At 39.5% G+C, this 22,735-nt stretch overlaps 1 protein-coding gene across 13 annotated transcripts in view; it reads left to right on the forward strand.

Moving 5' to 3' along the window:
- Window positions 1–22,735, forward strand: part of MCTP2 (multiple C2 and transmembrane domain containing 2) — a 149,738-nt gene that overhangs the window by 93,269 nt on the left and 33,734 nt on the right. For all 13 annotated transcript variants that reach the window (XM_080397496.1, XM_080397490.1, XM_080397501.1 and 10 more), the window contains 2 exons: window positions 14,903–15,025; window positions 17,852–17,893. In XM_080397496.1, the coding sequence (XP_080253622.1) occupies window positions 14,903–15,025; window positions 17,852–17,893 (165 nt within the window). The remainder of the gene's footprint in view (window positions 1–14,902; window positions 15,026–17,851; window positions 17,894–22,735) is intronic.

The raw sequence follows: 22,735 nt of genomic DNA on the forward strand, positions 1-22,735 counted from the left end.
ATGAAGGCAGCACGGGTTCCTTTACTCCCGATGGAATTGCAAAACTTGCATATGCTGAAGGTGAATTTAGCTCATGGTTCTTCCTGTTCCCTTACAAACCTACATCCCAATGGTAGGAATTTGCTACAAAAAACGTGGGAAAGACTGAAGTGGACACTACCTGGAAGCTGGCTTTTCCCTTGTGGTGTATTTCTTTTTGCAATTTTTTAGAGGATTCTTTAGAGGAACTTCAGATTAAATATCTTGAGCATCTTCTGAATTTGGTAGAAAGCAGTAATTTTATCAATCGACTGTTAGGTTGAAAAATTTATTTGTAACCATTTTCTGGCTTGTCTGGTCCTAAACAGACAGTATTACGTATCAGGATCCATCATTTTTATCTTCCCAATTCGCCTGTTGCTTTTCCTGAAAGCTGACTTTATTCATAGATTAGAAATTGCATAAACAAAGATGAAATTAGTATTCTAAGTTTAAATGAATGCTGCATCTGTGAGAGACTCATTAAACAGGAGCATGAGAGAGAGACTACTTACCCACCACTGTTGGAAATATTGGAGTTTTAGAAGCTTATGTATAAAATTCCCAAAGTTTGGCGTGGATTTCACTGTGCAAGCTGTATGGCAAAAAGCATACAGCTCAGCCCAAACAAACAAAGAGGTAGGAAACCCATAGTAGCTGTTACGAAAAAGGTATGTATTAGGAAATGAAATTGTCATTAAAAGTAAAAACTCCTTTACTCAGTGTGCTCTTTTTTCCCCAGAACCCCAGGTGTATAGATTTTCTTTCAGTCAGGATCTGCTTGGATTTGTCTCATTATTCACATTACTTTGACCTGGCACCTCTTAGAAAGTACTTTAAAGCACTTAGTTTTATAGAAAGACTGTAGACATTGACTGTTTTCTCCCTTGTCACTGGTGGAGCAACATTATCAGTATTTTGTGATGATTTTCTTTTTTCTTGTAATTTATTTTTAAAAAGCAAATTATTTCTTTTTAACACAGATGCAGGTTCATTCCCTTGAAACATATGGGCAGGTTTTATTCTTCTAAAATGAGGGAGTAAGTAGACACGTGTCTGTAGGTGGTTTAAATCACTGGAACTTCATTAACTTTAGCAAACCTATGCTACTTAACATCAGTTAAAAGTCTCCATCCTCATTTTGGGGCAAATCCTGTGTAAATAGGAGCAGCAGGTTTTCTGAAGAGGAGGAAAATCCTGTAGGTGGCGATGGACCCTCATGAATAAGCCAGCTCTGGCGTGCCGCCTTTTGACAGATTTTTCTGGCAGGTTTTCTTTCTCTTGCTTGAACTATTTTATTTTTAATTTAATTCACCCGTTCTCTCAGCGCTAATCTAACACTAGTTGCAGAAATCTTGACAACTGGAAGAAATTTCCTATTTGAAGGTAATGCAACATTTTGGGTTTATGATGGAGACAGATGCACCTGGACAGGTTTCTCCTAAGGCATGCTACTGATTGTGGGGCTGCTTTTGCCTTTTTCTTTTTTTAAAAAAAATAAGAAAGAGTTGGATCCTTTACAAGATCTGAAGTAAAAGGGGATTAGTATAGAAGCTACAGAGCAAATACATCTTTTATGTTTTACAGCCTGTTCTCTTTTAGTTTTACTTTTCTTCACTAGTGACTAAGAAGTGCTTTGATTTAGAGGATAGACTTAAGCAACCAGGAAGTTCTCGGGTTGTTTAAGGATAGCAATAATAATAAAAAGACCCTACATCAGGATATGTCCCTTCCTTTTTTTTTTTTTTTATTTTTTACCATTTGTTGGGAAATAAAACTGGAGAAATGGGATGACTGCAAAATCCCAGAAATCTGATTGAAAAAAAATCTGTGCTATTAATTATTAATAAATATTACTGCCACAGTAAAGGATCACACTGGTACCAATAGCATCTAAAGAGTTTTGATCACTTCCCCTACCACTTCATGAAAATTAAAACTATTATTCTTAAATGTGACATCCACACTGTATTCAAGCTTAATTTAATTTCAGGTGTTGGGGGTTTGGTTTTTTTTGGTTTGTTTTTTTTTGTTTGTTTGTTTATTTGTTTATTTGGGGTTTTGTTTTGTTTGTTTTTAAAGGCAGTGCTGTGATTTTGAGAAGTGTTAGTAAATATGTAGAATGGGGAGTGTTTTATTCTGGTCTAATATGCTCATTTATTTTAGCCTTAACTTTACCCATGTAAAGTCAGCTTGTTTACTGAAAAATGAGTGTCATACGTGAGCAAAAGTCTCCACTGAAACAGCTTTTATCTACTAGCTCGGGTTCCGAACTTTCTCCTTGCTTTTTGGAGAACTTGCTGTCTTTTGTGCTTTCCTTCAGCTTTCATCTTTTAATGGAACAGAGGAGCTGCACAGCTCTGTATCAAAGCCAATTGTCAACTTTCATTAGATGTATTCTATTGTTTGTTCAGATTAGAAATAACTGCATTACACTTTGACTTTGAAGGCTTGTTTGTTTTTAAATATACTAGGTATATGTGACCCTTTTGTCATTTGTGATGCACTTGGCTTGACAAATTTGAGATACCCATTTAAACAGCAGCAAAAACTATTTGTAATGCAGGTATTTCACAAACGGTACTTTCTGAAGGTCTAGAAGAGCAAAACAAAATCCTGTAGCTCATACAAAGCATTAATAGATTCACATAAAGTATTGTTAGCTAGCACTGTACCTCAAATACATTGCATGGGGAGGGGGGAACCCCACTGTTTAGTGAGACTGCAGCACCCTTAGCAGTGGGTGGCAATCCAGTTAGCTGGTTTTGAAACCCCATTATGCCTTGTCCATATGAGAATGGTTCAGATGTGGCCTCTGTCAGAACATTATGGCAGGGAAGTCTAATTCCATTAAAAAATTACGCTAGGCAAATTTCCTTAAAATGTTTAGAATATTAAATGGGAAATGCATAATTGATACAGTGATATTAGCTTTTTTTTTTTTTAATCGAACATGCCCATCAGGAATTAGATGATGACTTGTTCTAGCAGTTAAGAAAACTTCCCCAGATACTTCCATATACACATTTGGGAAAATTATTTGCAATGATGTATTTCAATTTCCTTAATAAACTAGACCTGTCTTCCTAATTCCCTTTCCCTCAAGTCCCTCCACAGGGGTTAAGAAATGAATTATTTTGAAATTATTATCAGATAACTGTTTCTATGAATAAAAACCTAATCTGTGCTTTTTTAAAAATAGATTTATATTCCAAAGCTGGGAAGTAAACAGTGGCAGTAGAAAGGAACGACGAGATTAATAAAAACAAAGACATTTTGCAGAACTACTCTGGATTGGTTTGAATTTTTTTCTTCTTTTTTTTTTTCTGGCAAGTAGTGCTTCTGTAACAGCATGCACTGCAATGGCTTTCCTGCTTTCTATTTTAAAAGTTCTGTGAATATTCGCAGAGATAGTGGTCCTTCAGTGCCCAATGAATACTGTCTTACACACTGATACCTATAGTAACACATACAGAGTGACTATGAGATCAAATGGTCTGGTTAAAAAGCCTTAGGGAAGCATTATGTGTCTGAGGTCTGATCTATTGTCTGGGAGGTCGGAGAGTGTTAATGCACTCTGCAAAGATTAGACTCCCTCTCTAATTGCTCCAACACTTCCTTAAAGGATTTAAACAGTCGGGAAAGGTGATGCTCCTTGTCAATTTTTGTCTTCTGACAGCCGTTGAAGTTTATCTGTCTTTCCACGGAGACTACTAGATCACGTAAACCAGGCAATGTCAAAAGCACAAACCCAGAATTAGGACGGAGAGCAACGACTTCTATTTACAACTTCGTAATTTCAGCTTTTAAATACCTTAAGGGCTGGGGACAGGGTTGCTTTTGCATGCCGTGCCATGCCATTTACATTTGGTGATGGGAACTCCCAAAGTCCCACAAAAAGTTTAACTCACCGAGCTTGATGAAAAGTCACCCTTTTAATTCTGAAGTGGCTCACGTTATTGTCTGCATCCCTCAGAGCACAGCTGGTGCTTCCACACCACATCTCTGCGGCACCGAGGCACTGCGTGCAGCAGCCACTGGTGTTTTGTGTGTGTAGTACTGGTTGTTTATCTAAGTGCAGTGCTAAGTCTGAGCTACTGTGAAGCACTCTTTGCTATTTACCCCAAATTTTTCCTTTCCCTCACTAAGTCTGCTAAGGATTTGATTTCCCTTGCTTCATAGAGCCTAAATCATGTACAAAAAAATGGCTCAGAAATGTGGTAAAGCTCACGCTGGAAAGTTTTTTCTGCTGCTTAACCAGCACATCCGCACTGACAGGTACCTGATCCCTGGCACGGGTTTTGTTAAGCACAATAGGAATTTGTCCAATGCATCAGAACCACTTTAAAGAACCAGATTTTTATTTTGCAGTCTAACTATTTGCGAATCAGTGCCAAATAGTTTTGCTGGTGGTTTAGAGGACTTACCTGTTATAATGGCTTACGTTTGCAAAGGATGATTCTTTTGCTTGGAAAAGCACTTAAAGAGCAAGGGATGAAAAAAGGTGATTGTTACCGAGAAATGAGAAGCATGGCCCAGCCTCAGGAGAATTTGGAATATTTAATATTTCTGCAAAAAGGCCACGGTATCCTCTCGTTCACAGTAGGGTAACATTATTGTAACAGGAGTGGAATTTGACCCATCTTTTAAAAAATGTCTGTTCCTGTTTCACAGACAGATGTGAGTGTGTCCAGTTTCACTGCAGCTCACACAACATGACAAGTCCTGCGGAACAGAGAGCCATCCCGGAGCTATTTTTTTCTGGTGGATCAGAAGCTTTTGAATTTGATAGTGTCTGTGTTTTTGCTAGTGTTGCAGCATCTAAATGTGTTGGTGTATATAATCCATTTCACACATATAGATATATAAATATGACCTATATAAATATACATATATCTAATGGCTCTTTTTGAGACTCTGAGCAGATGACTAATACAGCTGTTCAAAGGAGAAAAGGATTTTTTCTTTTTTCTTAGGGAAAAAAATAAAAGCCCTCTTGGCTCTGAATCGGAAATTGAGGAGCAGAATTCATCAAGTGTATTCTGATCATTCTCACATGGGTAGTTCCTCCTTCCCTTCCTGCATAGCATGTTCCTTTGCACTGTTGCTATATTACATGAAATGTTTCATCTGTATATAAAAATTAAAAATTCAAACAAAAATCTGGCCCACATGAAGAACAGGCCCTTTGGGCATATGGTTCATTATGCATATTCGTTTAATTACTAAAACACTTGGGATGTCTCTACTGCCCTTGCTTTCAACTTGTAAAGTTGGATCTGTTCTGCAGCACAGAATATGTTGAACAGGCATGTGTCATAAAGGACTTCAGTTTTCTCCTACTTAAAACTATATAATGTTCTTGGCTGGATTGTTAGAATTTACTGAATATTAGTTCAACCCACTGCATCAAAACAGCAGTTCGGGATCTCTTTTCCCTTAACACCTTCTCTAACCCCAAAAAGGCAAGTTTTACAGTGGTTAGTTCAGAGTTGTGTTTAGTATTGAAGTAACGTGAAACTAAGGATTTAGATTTCAGGCACATTGCCACAAAGCGCCTAAAGTCGCACGTTGAAGCTGTATAACTTTTATTAGCTAAGAAGGGATTGCTGTGATAGTGTGACTTTAATTGATTTTCAGGGCAAACAGGTGGTGATGGTTTAGGCATCCCCTAGTCTCCTGCCATTCCCAATTTGGAGCTGCACATATAATAGCTTTATTAAAATAAACAATCTTCTGGCTTTAGTTTTACCTGAACAGCTGCCTGAAATTGCAACAGTCTTGCAACTTTTTTTTTTTTTTTTTTTGTTTGGAGTTTTTTTTTTTTTAGATTGTTCTGTATTTTGGAAAGCAAGATGCTATAGGTCTGCTAGTGGAAAATCTCTATTACATAGTCATGCTGTCAATACTTAGGAATTTTTTTTTTGTCACTGCTGTTGTTGCTAGCTTACAATAGCAACATATTTAGGGTATAATTACAGTGAGTCTCCCAGTCATCTTCATGTTTTTAATGGCACAATTCTGTCAAACTGCAGATTATGAAGTGCTGAAATTGTTTGTGTGTGCTGTAATCGCTCTGCTGTTCTTGGTGTCCAGTGTGTCAGGTGTGGGGAAGGCTGGGTTTGGTTACGATTATTGCTCTCCTCTTGACGGTAGGAAGTGGATCTCAGATGAAGACACCTCCTGTGCTCTGGCGTGGGGCTGTGGTGGGGAATCCCATGTATGGCATCAGGAAAGAGTGTCACCTGAAATTCTTTGCATGAAAGGGTGTTGTCCTACTGCTTTATAGGTGTTTTATAGGTGTTCTTAGAATTCTGGTTTTGTGATCTGTTTGTTTTTGTTTTGTTTTTTTGGGTTTTTTTTTTTAATTTAATTATTTCACTCCTTATGCTCTGCTTCAGTCTGGAATCATTTCTTTAGGACTGGAGGTTCTGGAACAGAGGGTACCAGCCAGTTTTGCAGCATTAGTGTGTACAAGCATCTACTTCTCATTTATGTGGTTTACTACAACCTGATCTTTTTGTTTTGTTTTAATGCCATAGTTGGAGACTGCCAGGGGAGTCACCTTATGTGGGATCCTCCTGCCACTGAACACAGAATTAAGTCTAATTAAACATTCTTGCTTTATTAGAGAGCTCTTTTTCCTTTACTCATTCAACTCTAACATACACTATGAATGTGAAGGAGGAAGTCATTAGTTTAAAAGTATCATGTAAGCTTCCCATTTGCTACCAGTTGGAACCCAATGTTGAGAGCTCGAAGTTAAAGAACACTTCACCAAATACTCCTTCCACTGCTGTACAATTACATTGTCACCATCTGACCCTCTCTGATGTTTCTCACAATGTTAACAAATATTTCTCCAGAGTAAGTGAACATTTATCAGCTCAGCTAATGATAAATTTTATCATGACTCTTTTAAGGTGTTCACCTCATCCAGAATAAATAAAATTAACCTACATTTTTGCCTCCTTTTAAATAGCACAGATATTTTTTTCTGGCAATTTTTGGAAGACTTATTTACTATATGGCCAGGCTTTTAACTTGCATAATGCCTATCTTTTTTGCAAACAGATCACAACTTTCTGTATGAGACTAATTCCAAAACTATGACCCTGCTGATAAACAAACTAAAATATTAGAGATAAAAATGACAATTTAATTTAGCTACGATATAAAACAACATTATTTTTTTTTTTGGCATGCCACCCTCTCTTTGTTTTAGTATCTTCCCCCATTGCCTTTGTGATAGTTACCCCTTTAGAAATAACATGCAGATTTATTCCCCTGACCCACTCCCAGCGGATTGTCCCAAAAGATAGAAAACTGTTGTAATATTTTTTTCCCTGTTTTTTCAATTTTAAGCTTTATTGCTTGAGGGTCTTAACTGTGTTTTACTTGGCACAGGAAATGTAAAATATGTTAGATAAAAGCATGAGGGAAAAATTAGACCAGTCAGCAGGCTAGGAAACAGCTATTTCTTCAGTGTCTACAGCCTAAAAAGATTGGAAATCTTTAAATCTGTTGTACATACATAAATACAGAACCCAAAACTTGTGGTGTGGTAGTTGAGTTTGTTTTGATTAACCTCTTTTGGGGTTAGGGATAAAGAGAAAGTAGCAGCCACAAGCAAGCTGGGTAGAGGCACCCCGTTAGACTCGTGGTGGCTGGTAGGCTTTGGGGCTTAAGACAAAGGCACCCCCAGGCACACCCCCTTTTGTGTTGAAAATTATCACCCACACTGACCAGTTTGGCAGATAATCTTCAAATAGCTGGAATGCAACATATAAGTCTTATGTTGCATATAAACTTAACAGGTGACAAGTTCGGTCAAAAAAAAACCTTGAAGCAAGCGGCTCTTCCCTGACCCCTCATTAAAGAAAGATCTCTAAGGATCTTGTTTTCAATTTTCTAGGCTGGCAAATCTCATTAATGTAACCAAAATAATCAGAATAAAGGAAAAACCTCACTTTTTAGTTTGATTTTATTTTATGATTCCAGGCATTATTATCAATCAAGAATAGATCCATTGAACAGATTAATGGCAAAAGTGATTCAGGATCAGTGTGGACATTTTTTTACTGTTTGCAGCGTTAAGCATAGCATCCCAGCCTTCCCTTGTGAAGTTACCGACGGCAGTGTCCCAGGAGGATGGTGGAGAACAGATTGTAATACTGTCAACTCTTCTGATTTCTCTGCGACTTTTGCAGAACAACATGCTTTTTCTTCAAGCGCCGTTTCTGAGACTCCTGTGATTGCACGTGAATCACAGCTTTCATTTAAAACACAAATGAGTTTCTACTTCCTAGCAGTAGCAAGGAAAATGAGATCCCCCTGAAAAGTCTAAAGCACAGTGGTAAAAAGGGCCCTAACACACATTGGCTTGAACAGTACAAGATTTGTCATGTATTCTTTGGGGATTTATTTGTTGTTTTATGTCTGATTTTGCTGGGAGTGGAAACGGTGGGGGATTTTTTCTTTTCTTTTTGAATGTTGCAACTGGTGTTAGAATTGTGACCGTGATGACAACAGTTCCTATCCTTTGAAGACTTTATTCTGTCACTCCTTTTCCTTGTTGCACCCTCACACGTAATGTAAATTGTCAAGCACAAGGTGGGTGCCTTGTGTTCCTCCCCTCACCCCTTAACCTCATCCTGGGCCACTTTCTCAGCAAGCTGCAGCTGGGGCTAGCAGAGATGGGACGCGCGGTACTACAGCAGGGCATGGCTTTGCCGCGGTGTCATTTAGCCTACGCAGACATCTGAAGTGGGCAGACATGGCCACATTGTTTCTGTTACCCAAAACATCTGCAAAAGAATCAGGTCTACATGGCAGCAAATTCTACAAGCATATCCTTTATTCCTACTTCTCAGTTCTGTGCAGTCACACATGTAACACAGGCTGAGTTATTCTGGGTCACAATTTGATGTTTAGGTTTGGCTTTGGGGTGTTTAGGTGGATTTGTGTGTATGTCCACCTTTGTTTTTAGATTCCAGTTGCATTTGCGGTTGGAACAGAGAGCTCATGTGGAAGAGCTAAGCTTTTTACTTGTGGTACGCCCTTAAAAAATTAGTAAGTTGTATGCTATGTGTGGAGCAATGCAGAGATAATTTGTAATGTGGCATAAATATTTAAAGACCTCTATTCCTTCAGGTCATTTTTGATTTTGGTCATCAGTGTTCAATACAACGCACGATTCCTGCTACCGTTGGGATGCTGTGTTCTTTTGCTGGGGACACAAAAAGCAAACTGAATCTAAAGTAAATAGGTTTCTTCTGACAGTGTTGGTTTATTTAAGTGTAATTTCTCTTCCTGCCACGTTTTCTGTTATTGCATTGCAATGAGGGAGCGACTCTGCTCAGAACCGACCCCTCCTTAAGCTCCAGCTTAGTGGCTATGAAGTGGCATAGGAGCACTCTCAGCTGGCCATGGCACGGTGGGAGAGCATCACAGGGATGCGGGAAGGAGAGGGTTAGTAACAGCAATTCTGGAATGCATCTTTGGAAGAGGACCTGTTCTTAAAAAAAAGAAAAAAAAAAAGTCTTTGGGAGAGGACCTTTAGTGGGAAATACATACTACATGACTGCCTCAACCTTTATTTGCTGTGCCCTGAGGTGGAGCTATTTTCCATAATTGTTATTCTTTTTTTTTTTTTAATATTGTCACTAGTCCAATGCACAAGCCAGCCCGAGAGCACAAGCCTTATTGCTGCACTCACATCAGGCTAAGCCCACACTGCGTACCCTGGTTTTTGTTAGCATGGGCTCAGTGCCACAGCGTTGATGCATCCGTATTGCCTGTATCTGGCAGAGATACTTCTGTATATACAGATATGTATACACATAGGCACAAATGTACTGCTCAGTGCGAGTGTGCTCATTCATTCCTCTTTTACTCTCCCTTTCTAAGGGCAGGAATAAGTATCTGTCAGAAATAATTCGTTGTCGACAGGCTTATTGCCTCCAAGGGATTCGAGTGCCCTTTTGGGGAGCCAGTATCTTACATTATTGGCTAATATCCTGAATTTTGTTTGGGGCAGAGGGACTGAAAGCTTAAAAAAAATAATGCTAGAGAGTTTTTTCCTGAACATTTAGCTGCAGAAATTTCTGCCTTTTTATAGAGTCCATTTACACATACACAGCACCTTGAGAATACATAATCCAGAGATAAGTTAAAAATCTGTAATTCTTCTCCCCTGTAAATAAAGGGAAGCATGTCTTTGTGTCTCAAATCAAAACCAGCGTTTTGGTTTATCACAAAGCATAACTTGGACATTCGCAACAGGATCAGCTCAAGTTTTTCTCCTGGCTTGGTGAATTGCACAGACCGTGTTTATAAATTGCAAGGAAACTTTTGACAAAGCTGTTAGTAGTTTAGAGTTCAGTTAAATTGTGTGTGGTTTTGAAACTTGGAGTTTCAAATAATATTTTTCACAGCTCTGCTGATGAGGCATTTCATTAGCATTGGAGCCTACGCTGGCTGAGAAAATAACCTTTTACCATAGGTTCCTTGCGTGCATTTAATCTCCTTTCACTTTTATTTTTTCCATCTGATGGAATGTATCCCTCTCCTTCTCCCATCACTGTTGTTTTCCAGGAGTATTGTCACACAACACAGCATCTTTTACTTCTCCACAAAGACTCTCCAGATCAAAAACAGCCTGGTTTTTAGAGTTAAAAAAATGAAATTACTGTGTAGAAAAACTACGCAGAAAATCCTACCTAACGCTAGGTTTCTAAACTCCTTCTGTCCCATGACTGTGGGTTTGCTGGTGACAAATGTTTTATGGGCATACTTTAGTAGACACCCGTCTAAAATCTGTTCTTAATAGTCAGATCCTAAATTGGAACCAGAGGGGCAGAAAAACCAGATTTGAAACGTGTTTCTAAGGGTTTGTTTTTACTTTCAGTTGAGACTGCCTTCTCTCATCTTTTGTACTGCTGTCAAAAGGGCCACTCTCATGGTTGTTCAAACTCCATGCTTCTTGACAGGAACAGTTGGACCCCTCTTCAATGATTTTCAGATGAAACGGCTTCCAAACCTCCAGAGCTTTAACTTGTAGTTATTAGGCCCTTTGAAATAGCAACACATTAATCAGTTGAAATCAAGTGGTCCTTTCTCCAAGGCTGTGATATTGCTGTTCTCTTCTAGGTAGAACTCTAGTCTAAATATTAATTTCAAGAGCTCTTTTTCTTTTGTTTTCTCCAGATAAGTCTATCCTATTTCAGTTTCTATTTTAATAATTGTTTTATAATGCTGGAACTGAAGTTGCTCTGTTCCATAATAGGCTTTTATATTCTCAGATTGCATTAGAAGAAGTAATGCAGAAAGCTAGTTCCACTTGTTTGGCTTTTATTTTAGAAATTGGCTACTGTCCTCTTAACTTCCCCCAGGCACAGTATGAAGCCCAGCAGAAAAGGTATCAATGATGCAGTGGATTATGTCTGACAGGACTTGGTCCGATGATGGTGTGAAACATGGAAAAAAGTACGGTTTGTTAAAATGGGATCATTTGAAATAGGGGCTTGGTTTCTGTCCCTGGCTTCTGTGATACTGAGCAAGTGATCTGAACCTGGTAATGACTTCCCTTACCAGTCTATGGGATTCCCTTACCAAACTAGGGATTGCAAGAAATCAAGATCTTTTTCCTTGCAATAGCCGTTCTATACGTCAGCAGCTGAACTGGTCTTGAGTTTTGGCAAAAAGTATTGCTAGGAAAATAATTTAGGGAGGATAATGCAGGAGCTTGTCCCAGGCACAAGGTATGGCTGGGAAGAAAATAAGAACATGCATGATTGAGAACCTTGTAATTGGAGGAGTGGGTGTCTGTGTCACAGGGCTGCTGGTGCTGTAGTCAGTGTCGGGGAGCTGCAGGAGAGTTGATAAAATAGGACATGGACCTGTTTGGGAACTGCTCTGAAAACTGATGCTGCAGAACTACTCAAAAGGCTGTTAGAATGCAGAAATGTTTCCATTTGCTTTATAAACACCCTCTGAACTTTTATTATGTACTGCATGTTCACAGCAACCATTTCCCGTACCTCCGAGACTAAATGATTTCTGAATAGCTGAATCAATTTGTCTTGTGTCTGCGTTGTGTCACAGTAATGAAAGTTCCCTTTACTGCAGCGGGAGCTGTAAAGCAACTCTTCTTGAAGGAGATGTGGGAGCTCTATCAAAGCATCGCTGTCTGAGTTATAACTCAGCAACTGATTAACCAGTCAGCATTAGAAAGGAAGCGGCAACATGCCTCAGCTATCAATTGAGACTACAGTGAGATTTTGTAATTAAGTTTTAAGTTTTATTTAAGGTCTGAAACTTAATAATACACAGAATGTACTGTTGGATCTAAAATCACCAAGGTCTTGATTTTGTATCTTGCCTAAATGACCTGTGATTGCAAGGTTGTATTATACTTGCAACTGAGCAGAGTGGTGTTCGTACAGGATGGTGACAGATGCACTAAAATTGGTTCAAGTCCTGCAACTGAATGAATAGAGGTTCTTCAAGAGCTTCATTGACTCCTGTAGGACTTTGCCTAGCTGACGGCTGGTGGAGTCTTTTTGCTGCGTTAAGAGAAGACTGAGTTTGAAAATACGCCAGGGCGATGATGAAAATGCAACCTCCTCCGACAGGCTGAAGCAAGTGTTTTGAATTAATACCTGGCAATATGAATTTCCATGAAGGAGTTTACATAAGGATCAGATCTGTATTTATATGTGTGTGTGTGTGTGTGTTTTTATCTGTCTCTATGTACCTGAGATGGATACCTGTATAGGTATGTACAGTAACATGTCCACGTTAGGGTGACATTTGAGGCAGGACAGGAGCTGGTATCACCTTCACTTTGTCTTACAAAGCAAGCAGAGATTCATCCAAGTGAGTTGGAACAGCTTCAGAGGAACTTGTTCAGGTTTGAACTTTTCATTTGTGGAAGACACTTTAGCTTGGAATACCAGTTTTTGAAGTCTTTATTAACTAAAGCCATGCAAGACTCCTGTAAGGCAGATCAAGTACTGTGCCTTCTTGGCCAGGGCTCGTGCATTTCTGTTGCCTTGCTTACATACGAAATGTGGCTGTTGGAATCATTATCACTTCGAATTTTTTAGTATGTTGAAAAGCAGGATCAAAAAGAAAATATAATCAAAACCAAATCCTATTCTACGTTCCTATGCTGCAAATCAATAGTATGGGGATATTTTGCCTGGTTGTCAGCCCATTTTATAAATTAATATATCTCAAAGTTCATTTTACTGGCCTACAAATGCCAAGAACAGGATGACAGTCTTAATTCCTCGCATAGCAACAGCTAACATAAAATCAGGTTCACTCCAGAAAATGCAACTGCTGTTTGGGCAAGGTTACGGATACATCGTTACGTGGGTTATGCTTGGCCCCTGGTAGATATTAACCGGCCATTTGTCTGATGTCAGACAAGTCTTTTTGTTTAAAAGTTACAACAGCTGCTGTTTTTTAGAGGTATAAATTCTCACCCTGCTGAATGCAGTGGGAAGTGCTTCTTTGGTGCAGTGTGGTTAGACTTTCAGGTCCATAACACAAAATCCATTGCCATAAATATCCCATTCTGCAAGTGCCAGCATTGCCTTTATATGTAGCACCTGACAGGCCAAGGATGAAGGGAGGTGGAGATTTAGCTTTCTTATCACCCTTAGAATTTTCAGTTCATTGCAGTTTGGGACACATTCACTGGATCTGACTCATTTTCACCTACCAGTATTATTCTAAAACCATGATTTTTGTTTCTGATCATTCCGGGTTCCTTTGGGGGAAGAAGAATCAGATAAATGTGTTTGTGCCTTGTCTTTAAAGCAGATTGTTTAAAATAGCTTCAAATTACTACCAGCATTAGGCAGTACTTCTGGAAACACTGTGTATAAGTAGAAAAGGAAATGGGTTCACAACATCCATTTTACGGCAGTTCTGGATTTAGTTTATTGACTTTGTATTGCCAGCCACTCCAAGTTTGCAGTCCATTCATGTTATCGTTGGTACTTGTAAGATAGGATTACAGTTTATCATGGTATCATTAAAAAAAAAAAATCCTAAGTGCTTTTTAAATATCCATTGTGTTAGTTATGTGTTTTGCTGATCCAGTTTGCAGAACAGAACTTCAAAATTTGGCTTCTGGTTTTGCTGTTAATGGATACCACTCCAAATGCACAAGCTCCTGCCATTTCTGGGCAGAGAGACTCCAAGCAACCAGTGAAATCAGAATACGCTGTGCTGAAAAATGGCAAAGAGTATGAGAATGGAGACTAGGCTTACTGGATCCTTTTCCAAAATAATATATCACATGCAGCCTAGAGCCTTGCCTCCGGGAAGGGTATGGTCCTTTATCTGTGCTGCCGTGACAAGAATATAGGTGGACTGATGGTGAAGATGCATTTGCTGATCATCCCCTGTGGAGTGACGAGGGAGCTGGATGGCTCCTGTTGCACAAAAGAAACTCTCCTCTTGTGAAAAAAAAAAAAAAAACCCTGGCAATTAGGGTTTGATGAAGTGGAACAGGTTTACCTCTGTAAGTGGGTCTGTTATGCACCAGCACTAAGGACAAAAGGTTTTCAGGCTTGAGGAGATCCCAGAAAGGAGCAGATAAAGCCTTCGGACTAACCTTCTGTTCATGGCCTTGTACTTCCCCGTGCACAGGGGAGGAGAAGCTAACAAATGGCAGCCTAATGGACTCAAGCAGAATAAAAAGAGAGCATGCTTTGCAAGCAGACTTTCTTTGCCAGAATAATAATACGAATGAAGTTAACAGAGACTCAAGGATGAATGTGCATAGGGATAATGACTGAAAGGCTTTCTTATGTCTTTCTTTTTAAACGCTTGTATGTATTCCCTCCTGCTGCTTTATTTCTCCCAGGTATTCGTGGTCACCGTCTGGAGCGTGGAACTGTACATGGTGCCCCTGGCTCTGCTGGTGCTCTTTGCCTACAACTTCTCCCTCGTCGCAACTGGGAAGGTCAACAACACCCAAGATGCCCAGGCAAGTAAAGTGGCAGTAACATTTCTTGCAGCCCCAGCTTGAATTTGCCCTTGAGCAAAATTTGGTGCATTTTTGTGGTATTAAGCTAGTTGTATAGCTAAACAGCATTTTTATTTCAAAGTTACTGAAAATAAACCCCGACTCTCTCACTTTTCGTGATTGAACTCAAGCAATAAACCATTCAGAGTAGTAGGAGAGGATGACAAGAGTATGTAGGAGGGGGATTTCACTTACTAAATAACTACAGACGTTAAGTTGAATTAAGAAAGACTTACAAAGCAACAAGTTCTTAAACCCCATGCCCCTACTGCCCTTACACTTGCATCACACTGATGAGTCATGATTCACAGAAGAGGAAGGTCAATAGAAGTTGTTTTTAAACCTTGTCCTGTGATCTGAGACTTCAAGAAACCCTTATTCCTCCTCCCCACCCCCCACCTTTTAAATGACAGATGCATTTTTTCCCCAGAAACTTAGCCTTCAGTTTTTTAACTTCATCTGAGAGAAAAAATGATTTAAATACAAAAATACTTAGAACGTGTGGCGAAGTGCTACTGTGCAAATGCTGCTTGATGTTAACCAGTAATTGCAGTTAGAAAAGAGAGTAAATTCATAGATGTCCATAATATTCTGTATTTTAAATGTGTAATACGTACAGCAGTGAAATGCAGGCTGAATTATAGCTTCCTTCTAACTTTTGATAGAAAGATGATTGACATTTTTACTCATGAAGAATATCTTTTCCCAAATGAATCAAATGGATTTTATACAAAGAAATAATATCCTAGAATTAGAAAGGTCAATAGCAGGTTTATTAGCTTTTGCAAGAAGAAGTTGCTCCTAGTTCAGTTTTCATCCATTCCCAAGTGGAAAGATTGTTAGAAAATATGGGAAGTTGCATTATCCAGACCAGAACGTAAACTTGATATGAGAACATGGTAAAAGAAATGCTTTCCTCTGGTTTCAGCCAAGTCCAGAATAATGTAGAAGACATTGTGTGTCTTCAGTGACTGTTTCATCAGTAAAATGAGAACTTCCCATGTGGGAGAATCCCAGGCAAACGGATGTTTTGGTTTTAATACAAAACACTATACAAAATAGTAGTAACTTACCCAGGAAAAAACTACAGAAGGAATACCTTCCAGCACCCATCAGTCATCCTGTGGTGAGCTTGTTGCACGTTCAGGTGAGGAGAGTCTCACAAAGGTCAGCTAAACAGAGCAGTACATCCTTTAGACAGAAGCTACAATAAGGCTATATCTGAAAGTACAGGTTAATTGTAGTAATACTGAAGAAAGGTGAATCAGAAAGATGGCCCCGTTCCTGTCACACATCCTGCAAGCCACACGATGCTGTGAAATTCAAGGGTGCATTTTGCATAAGCAGAGTTACACATCTGCCTAAGTTCTTTGCAGGAGTGGGATCATATGGAACAAGTAGTCAAAGTGCCTTTAATATTACCTGATTCCTTTTTTATGTGTGTCTATGATTCTAACCATCTGCAGGTCAAAAATAGACAGTCAGGTGCTACCCTTAGTCACATGTGTCCTGCAGATGAGAAAAGGTTTTCTTCAAAATAGCAATGCTTTTTGCACAATGATTTATTCATTTTTTGCTTCTTCAGACGTTGGCTGCATGGGCCCTACCTTTGTTTTTTGTGAGCCAGCATGCACGTTTCATGTATATAGAGGAATGCATGCAACAGTCTGCAAAAGTAGACCTCAAATGTTCTCTGTTTTCTGGGCTATACAATGGGAACAATAGTATTAACCTTGCACGTATGATCCAGTTGCCAGGAGGCTAAATTTGTGAATATTGGTAAAATGGTTCATGTTTTACATATGAGGAGCTTCTACAGAAATGTTAACAGTCATCAGTGTTAATTCCGCTGCCTGGGGTATTCCAGAGAGTCAAAGAGTAAACGTGGGTATCTGAGCTCTCAGTACCTTCTGCATGCTAGGTGCAATGGCTTTTCACTGCTTTTTTGGGGGGAGGGGGAGAAAAAAAAACCCCACAAACAAACCCATACCACCTAACCCCTCCAAAAAACCCCAAATTCAAAACATCTATTGTGATTCTTCACATTCTTTGCATGTTTGCTGTACGTAAACCTGTAGTACGCCAATTCAAATGTACCTACTAAATAACCAAGAATAACTCAGAGGACCCTGTTAAAAGCTCAGCTTTCTGCATACCTGAACTGAAAGCCAAGTGCTCCTCGTTTCAAGCCTTAGCGCCTAGTCTTTTGTTTTCTCCCCTACCTGTCAGCACAGAAGTTAAAGGGAGGAAATAATGCTGCATGAAAACCTGACTGTGATTTGTGAGGTTGATTATGTTCATACTAATGTATTTTCTAAAGTCTAATGTTTCAGTAATGGCCCTAAAGGGAGGGAGCAGTCATTGTAGTAGTGAGGATGGAACAAGTTGAGTATAGAGTCCTCAGCCTTGACATACCGGCTGGTTCATTTGTCAGACTAAGAACAAAGTTGTTTACAGACAGTAAAAGTCAGCAATGAATCTGAAAGCCTGTTGCCTTCAAACTACTGGACACAGCCACTAATGCTTTATTTAGACTTAAAATTTGTATAGGGTATTGCGTGCTTTGTTCAAGATATCACACACACACACAAAAAAAAAAAGTCCTTGAATACAAAACGTTATTTCTGAAAGGTGAAAGTGGTGGGGTTTTTTGATGACTTGCAATAGAAGTGGGAGAAAACTATGCAATGAAATGTTGTAGGAGTATCATAAGCTTTTTGAACACTGCCTGTCACTGGAAAAAAACAAACAAGTAGTGTTTTGTAACATAGACGTCTGCTTTTTCAGGAACTTATGGGCTTGGATGAAGATGAGGATGAAGATGATAAGGTAAGCATCTCTCAAGACTGTGTTAGCTAGAATCAGAAGGAACGTGGGAGAGCACAAACCCACCGTCCTACCTCTGTGAGATCTTCATTGATTATCTGTATTAACTGGGAGACCAGTTGTTACCTGTTTACTGGTTGACAGATTTGAAAGTAAGGAAAGATTGGAAGATTGGTTTGTGTAACATTCCATAGTGGCACTACCTGCGCGAGACCTCTGCATGCTGGTTGCATCAGAGCAGTCTCGTCTGTGCTTGAAATCGGAACAGGCACATGTTCATGTATGTGCACTTACAGAGTGAGTATGGGTGGACAAGGTGCAAAGACAAGCATGAGCCTGTAAAATTCTCCATCGCTTCCATTCTGAGTGTGAAATGGCATTCTATACTAATGGCTTTCCGCAAACGATGTGGCATTTCCATTTCTGTTGGCCAGAACTGGTACGATTCGTGGAGGACTTGTTAGAACTTTCTCAACATTTCTTTCAGAGGCTGGAAAAAAACCCCACGTTTTAGTTCATCGGCTGAAATGTAGAAAGAATTGGAATTGGCAAGGTCTGTTTTTTATTTTATTGGAGCGTACTTACTCATTCTACTCACTATGAAAAATTCATTGGATTTTTTTTTTTCAAGTTTATCAAACCACAGTGACAAATGATAAAAGGATTAGAGGGCATGACATACGAAGAAAGATTAAGAGAACTTAATGTATACAGCTTGAAAAAACATAAGTAAGTGAAGGAGGATCTGATAATCTATAAATACTTTAAAGCTAAAAGGTGAGGAATTATTTAACGAGCAACAGCATGCAAAGGAACATTAGCTGTTAGGAAGAAAATGTTCAGAAGGCGATGTGAAACTTTCAAATTGCATACTAAGTTAATAAGATTCTTCTTGAATATTCTATGTTTTAAGAGTGTTACAGTGAAATTGTTGATCATTGAGAAGTAAATCAATACCACAGTCAGCAAGCGCACCTTAACTCTTCTCAGTCACAGACAGTAGAATTGAAGCTGGGCAGACTAATTCATGGGAATAGTTATTTAAATTTAACCTGCTCTTCTGTGGTGGTTATATTTTAGTGAGCAACCAGAAATTCATTAAAGTTATAAAGTGAACTTTGGACAATTTAGTTGAATTACAGGTTTCTTGCAACACACAGTAATTGCTTAAATGTTCTCATTTATAATTCACCCTTTACATCGTAAAATTGGTCAGCTAAATGAACCAATATCTGGAACTCATCAGAAGTTGGTAAATGAAAGCTGCATCTTCTTCAAAGGAGTACTGTGTATCTCTGAAAGGCTATAATTTCTATTTTGTGGGTACCCAAAGCTAGACACCTGTGAGTATTGACCCTACATCTTATTTGTGTGATGCCCAGAGATGTAACCTATTCATTGGAACCAACTGCATTTACTTTCTCCTTTTTTAGTGTTCCTCTTTTTCATTTGCAAGTGCTGGGGGGGGGGGGGGGGGGGGGGGGGGGGGGGAAGTAAAAAAGGTATTAAGTAGGTATTTAATCCTCTGTTTTGTGTGCAGTGCCACAGGTTCATTGCTGCAGAGCCAAAATATTCTAGGTTACCTTTACATTAGATTTAACTCCAGTGACTTTGGTTCTCTCTGTAAATACAGTTGGGTCACTTAAATATGGAAGTAAGCACTTTGCATTTTTGCTCCCCCCTCAACAACTTCACTGCCGTTTCCTTTCTTGGTTTCTTTCGACGACATATGAAGGTTTGGGAAAACTCCTGAGAGTCAGTGTTGAGCTGCTGATGATTTGGCCGTATAATTTTGTAATCAGTGTTGCCTCTATCTCCATTCCGTGCGTGCACAGTGACTCTGAAGTAAAGAGCTGGTGGCACTGGCTAAAGTTACTCACAGACACCTCCAGCAGGCTTTCTCATCAAGATAGCACTATATCCCAACGTTACAGCGGTAATAATGCCCAACTTTTATTAATTGATATGCTAGTGTTATGGGTATACGGAATTCTGACACAGAATTACCTGGAGGGGGAATTGCCTGTCACTCCGTGTGTCCCACGTCCAGTGCCGTACAGCATTGCCTTGATGTCCCTGTCCTGTCCGGGCTGTGTCCCCTTTGCATTGTTGGTGGGACGGACCGTGCTTGCCCTCTGACAAGTTGCATTTTTAAGTGTGTTAGGTTTACTCTAAGTGACTTCCAAGTCTGAGGGTGGCCAATGCTCTCTAGGGAGTGTAAGAAAAATGTAGTCTTACGACATTATCTCATGGCAATGTCAACATTTAAACAGACAACTATACTTTCAGAAGTCTGTGTATTTTTTTTTCTTTTTTCCTCCCTAATACAAGACCTCCTAAAGTTGAAATCTGCTAGTTGGGTTGTGCTATACAGGGTCACTGTTTCTGTTTCCTATCATCATGCTGTATCAAAATACTCACACACATAGCCTTTCTGGGTTCTGCTGCATGTTAGACATAACAGACCATGCTTCTGGGAACTGTAACACACCCTCTAAGAGATGAACTGTTTACAAATTATAAATACACAGACACTTAGTTCAAAAACCCAAGAGCAGATTAACTCCCTCCACCTAAACTATCTGTCTTAGATGACAGGGCTTAATTGCCAGCTCCCCCTTTCTTTCCCCCCCTGCCCTCTGCAGATACCAGCATGGAGGACTGTAGAAGATAAGAGAGCTCTGTCCCTTTGGCACAAGCTGTTCGGTGGATGAATGCCTTCTCGGATTTGTGCCATCTTGGACACTGAGCTCAGGCTGCATCGTGTCAGCTCTGGGGTCTGTCAGGCTGTCTGAATAAGGATTGTTTTAAAATTGCGTCACTCCAGCATCTTTTGCCTGGCAGTAGAAAGGTATAGACAAGTCCTGTGCGGCTCAATGTAAGTTGTCAGATTGTTGACCATTTCTATTTATTTTAGGTTTTTTTTTTTTCTTTTCATTTTTGACAATGTCTGTAGAGCTTCAAGAGTAGACGGTTACCCTGTTGAATGAGTGTGTCATAGCGCCCGACTGGAAAGAGTCTCGGAATCTTCACATGATCTTAAGTTGTCTGGATAAAAGTTTGCATCTCCTCCAAAACAGACAAAACTTAAATTACTACTATTTCCAAGTCTGGTAACTGATTCAAAAGAAAATCAGAGACAAAAGTAAATCAACAACAATTCCTGGTTTTATATTTGGTTGTTGGTTTTTTTTTTCCTTGGAGGGTTTCTATCCACTGGTGAGCCGAGATAGCTCTGCTTGGCTAGTGGGATGTCGTAGGGGAGGATCGGATGACACTGTGGCTTTCAGCCAAGTTATTTGGCAACTTCCAAGAAATGTTTAGTGTCTCATGTATTGGAAAAAAGAAGAGTGGGAAAAAGTCCCCAAAGAAGAAAAATCCAGTGTTTCTAATGTAGGAAATTCTCTGTCAAAAATAGGTACCAAAAATATACAAAGTTTTATGAACACAATTCAAAAAGACTCCAGCCGAACAAATTAAAGTCAAATTCATCCAGTAGCAAACAGCTGACATTTTCCATTTGAGTTAGATTCAGCATGTGGAAACCTTCCATATGGATCTTATTTGTACGGGTGGATTACGATGAAAATTGCATTAATTTTCTCCACAGTAAAGGTCAGTAATTGAAACATGAACCAAGAGTCTATTGTGTAAGATGCTATATCCCCATACTTAGGAAAGGTCATATGAGACAATATCATCTCATTGTTTTCTTCCTTGGAAGTATAAATAATTTCATTAGTTTTTCTTTTTCTCTTCAATACAACAATTGCAATATAATATTTCAACATCTCCCATTATGATTGCTGAAGAGAAATGATGGTTGAGACTTGAAAATACCCTGTGATACATATGGTATGGTCAGACTAGCAAGGAGCACCCACCTTCTCCACAAAATCACGGGCAAGACTGTGTCCTAAAACCCCCACAAGGTGTGTGTTTCTATAGGTGTGGACTCCCTTAAATTTCTGTTTGTTCTTCTTTTGGCTCTTTGTGGCTTTTCTCTTAGTGCTTCCCAATGAGTCTATACACAGACCATGAATACATGTTAGTGATGGAGAAACCTGAGGGACAGATTCTGCTACTTGCCTGAGCTATATGCTCAGTGCAAAGCTGGAGGATGGGACGCTTCTAAGCACACGTAATTGTCTGGTCTTGCAACCGTCTTGACTAGAATGTAATACAAGTTTCCAGGTATCGCTTCTGTAAGTTTTCTCCAAGCTTCTTATTAACCTAATCAACTTCTGGTTAAGACAAAGTACAGGGGTTGCCTTGGTTGTGCTTTGCTCTTTGCTTGGGAGCCTCCCGTGTATGAGAAACTGGAAGATAAATGCTCTGCTGTTCTTTCTTATTTACACTGCATCGTTGTTTAGGACTGCTCTTACCCATAAGCATCCCTTATTGCTTATGGTACGATTGGTACAATCCTTGTCTCGACATCATGACCCGTAGGTTTAGGAGTGACGGTAGAGAGGAGCCGAGAGGAGGACTCACAGAGGACTTTTAAATATCCTCGGGACTGTGGTATGGCTCTCCTCACATTAAACCCTAACAGCCCTATGGCAGTCTAAAGCTCTCCCTCTTGCCCCTGGGGGTGGGTAAGGCAACCCTGTAACTTCTCTGAGTCTCTGGGAGATGTATTGAATAGCGCTAGGCAGGTCACTGGACTGAGCACATTAACATCAGAGTTCTTGTCCATTAAATTGCAACTATTTAAAAAGTATTTAGAATTGGCCAGATGTATGAATGGGTCTGTCTTTTTCCTGTACCCCAAACTGCTAAAGATCATTGCCTACATTATAGGTGATGATCCAGCAGTTTAAGTTTAATCACATATGATTGTTC

Source organism: Falco punctatus (genome assembly GCF_963210335.1).
Source record: "Falco punctatus genome assembly, chromosome: 7".
Taxonomy (NCBI): domain Eukaryota; kingdom Metazoa; phylum Chordata; class Aves; order Falconiformes; family Falconidae; genus Falco; species Falco punctatus.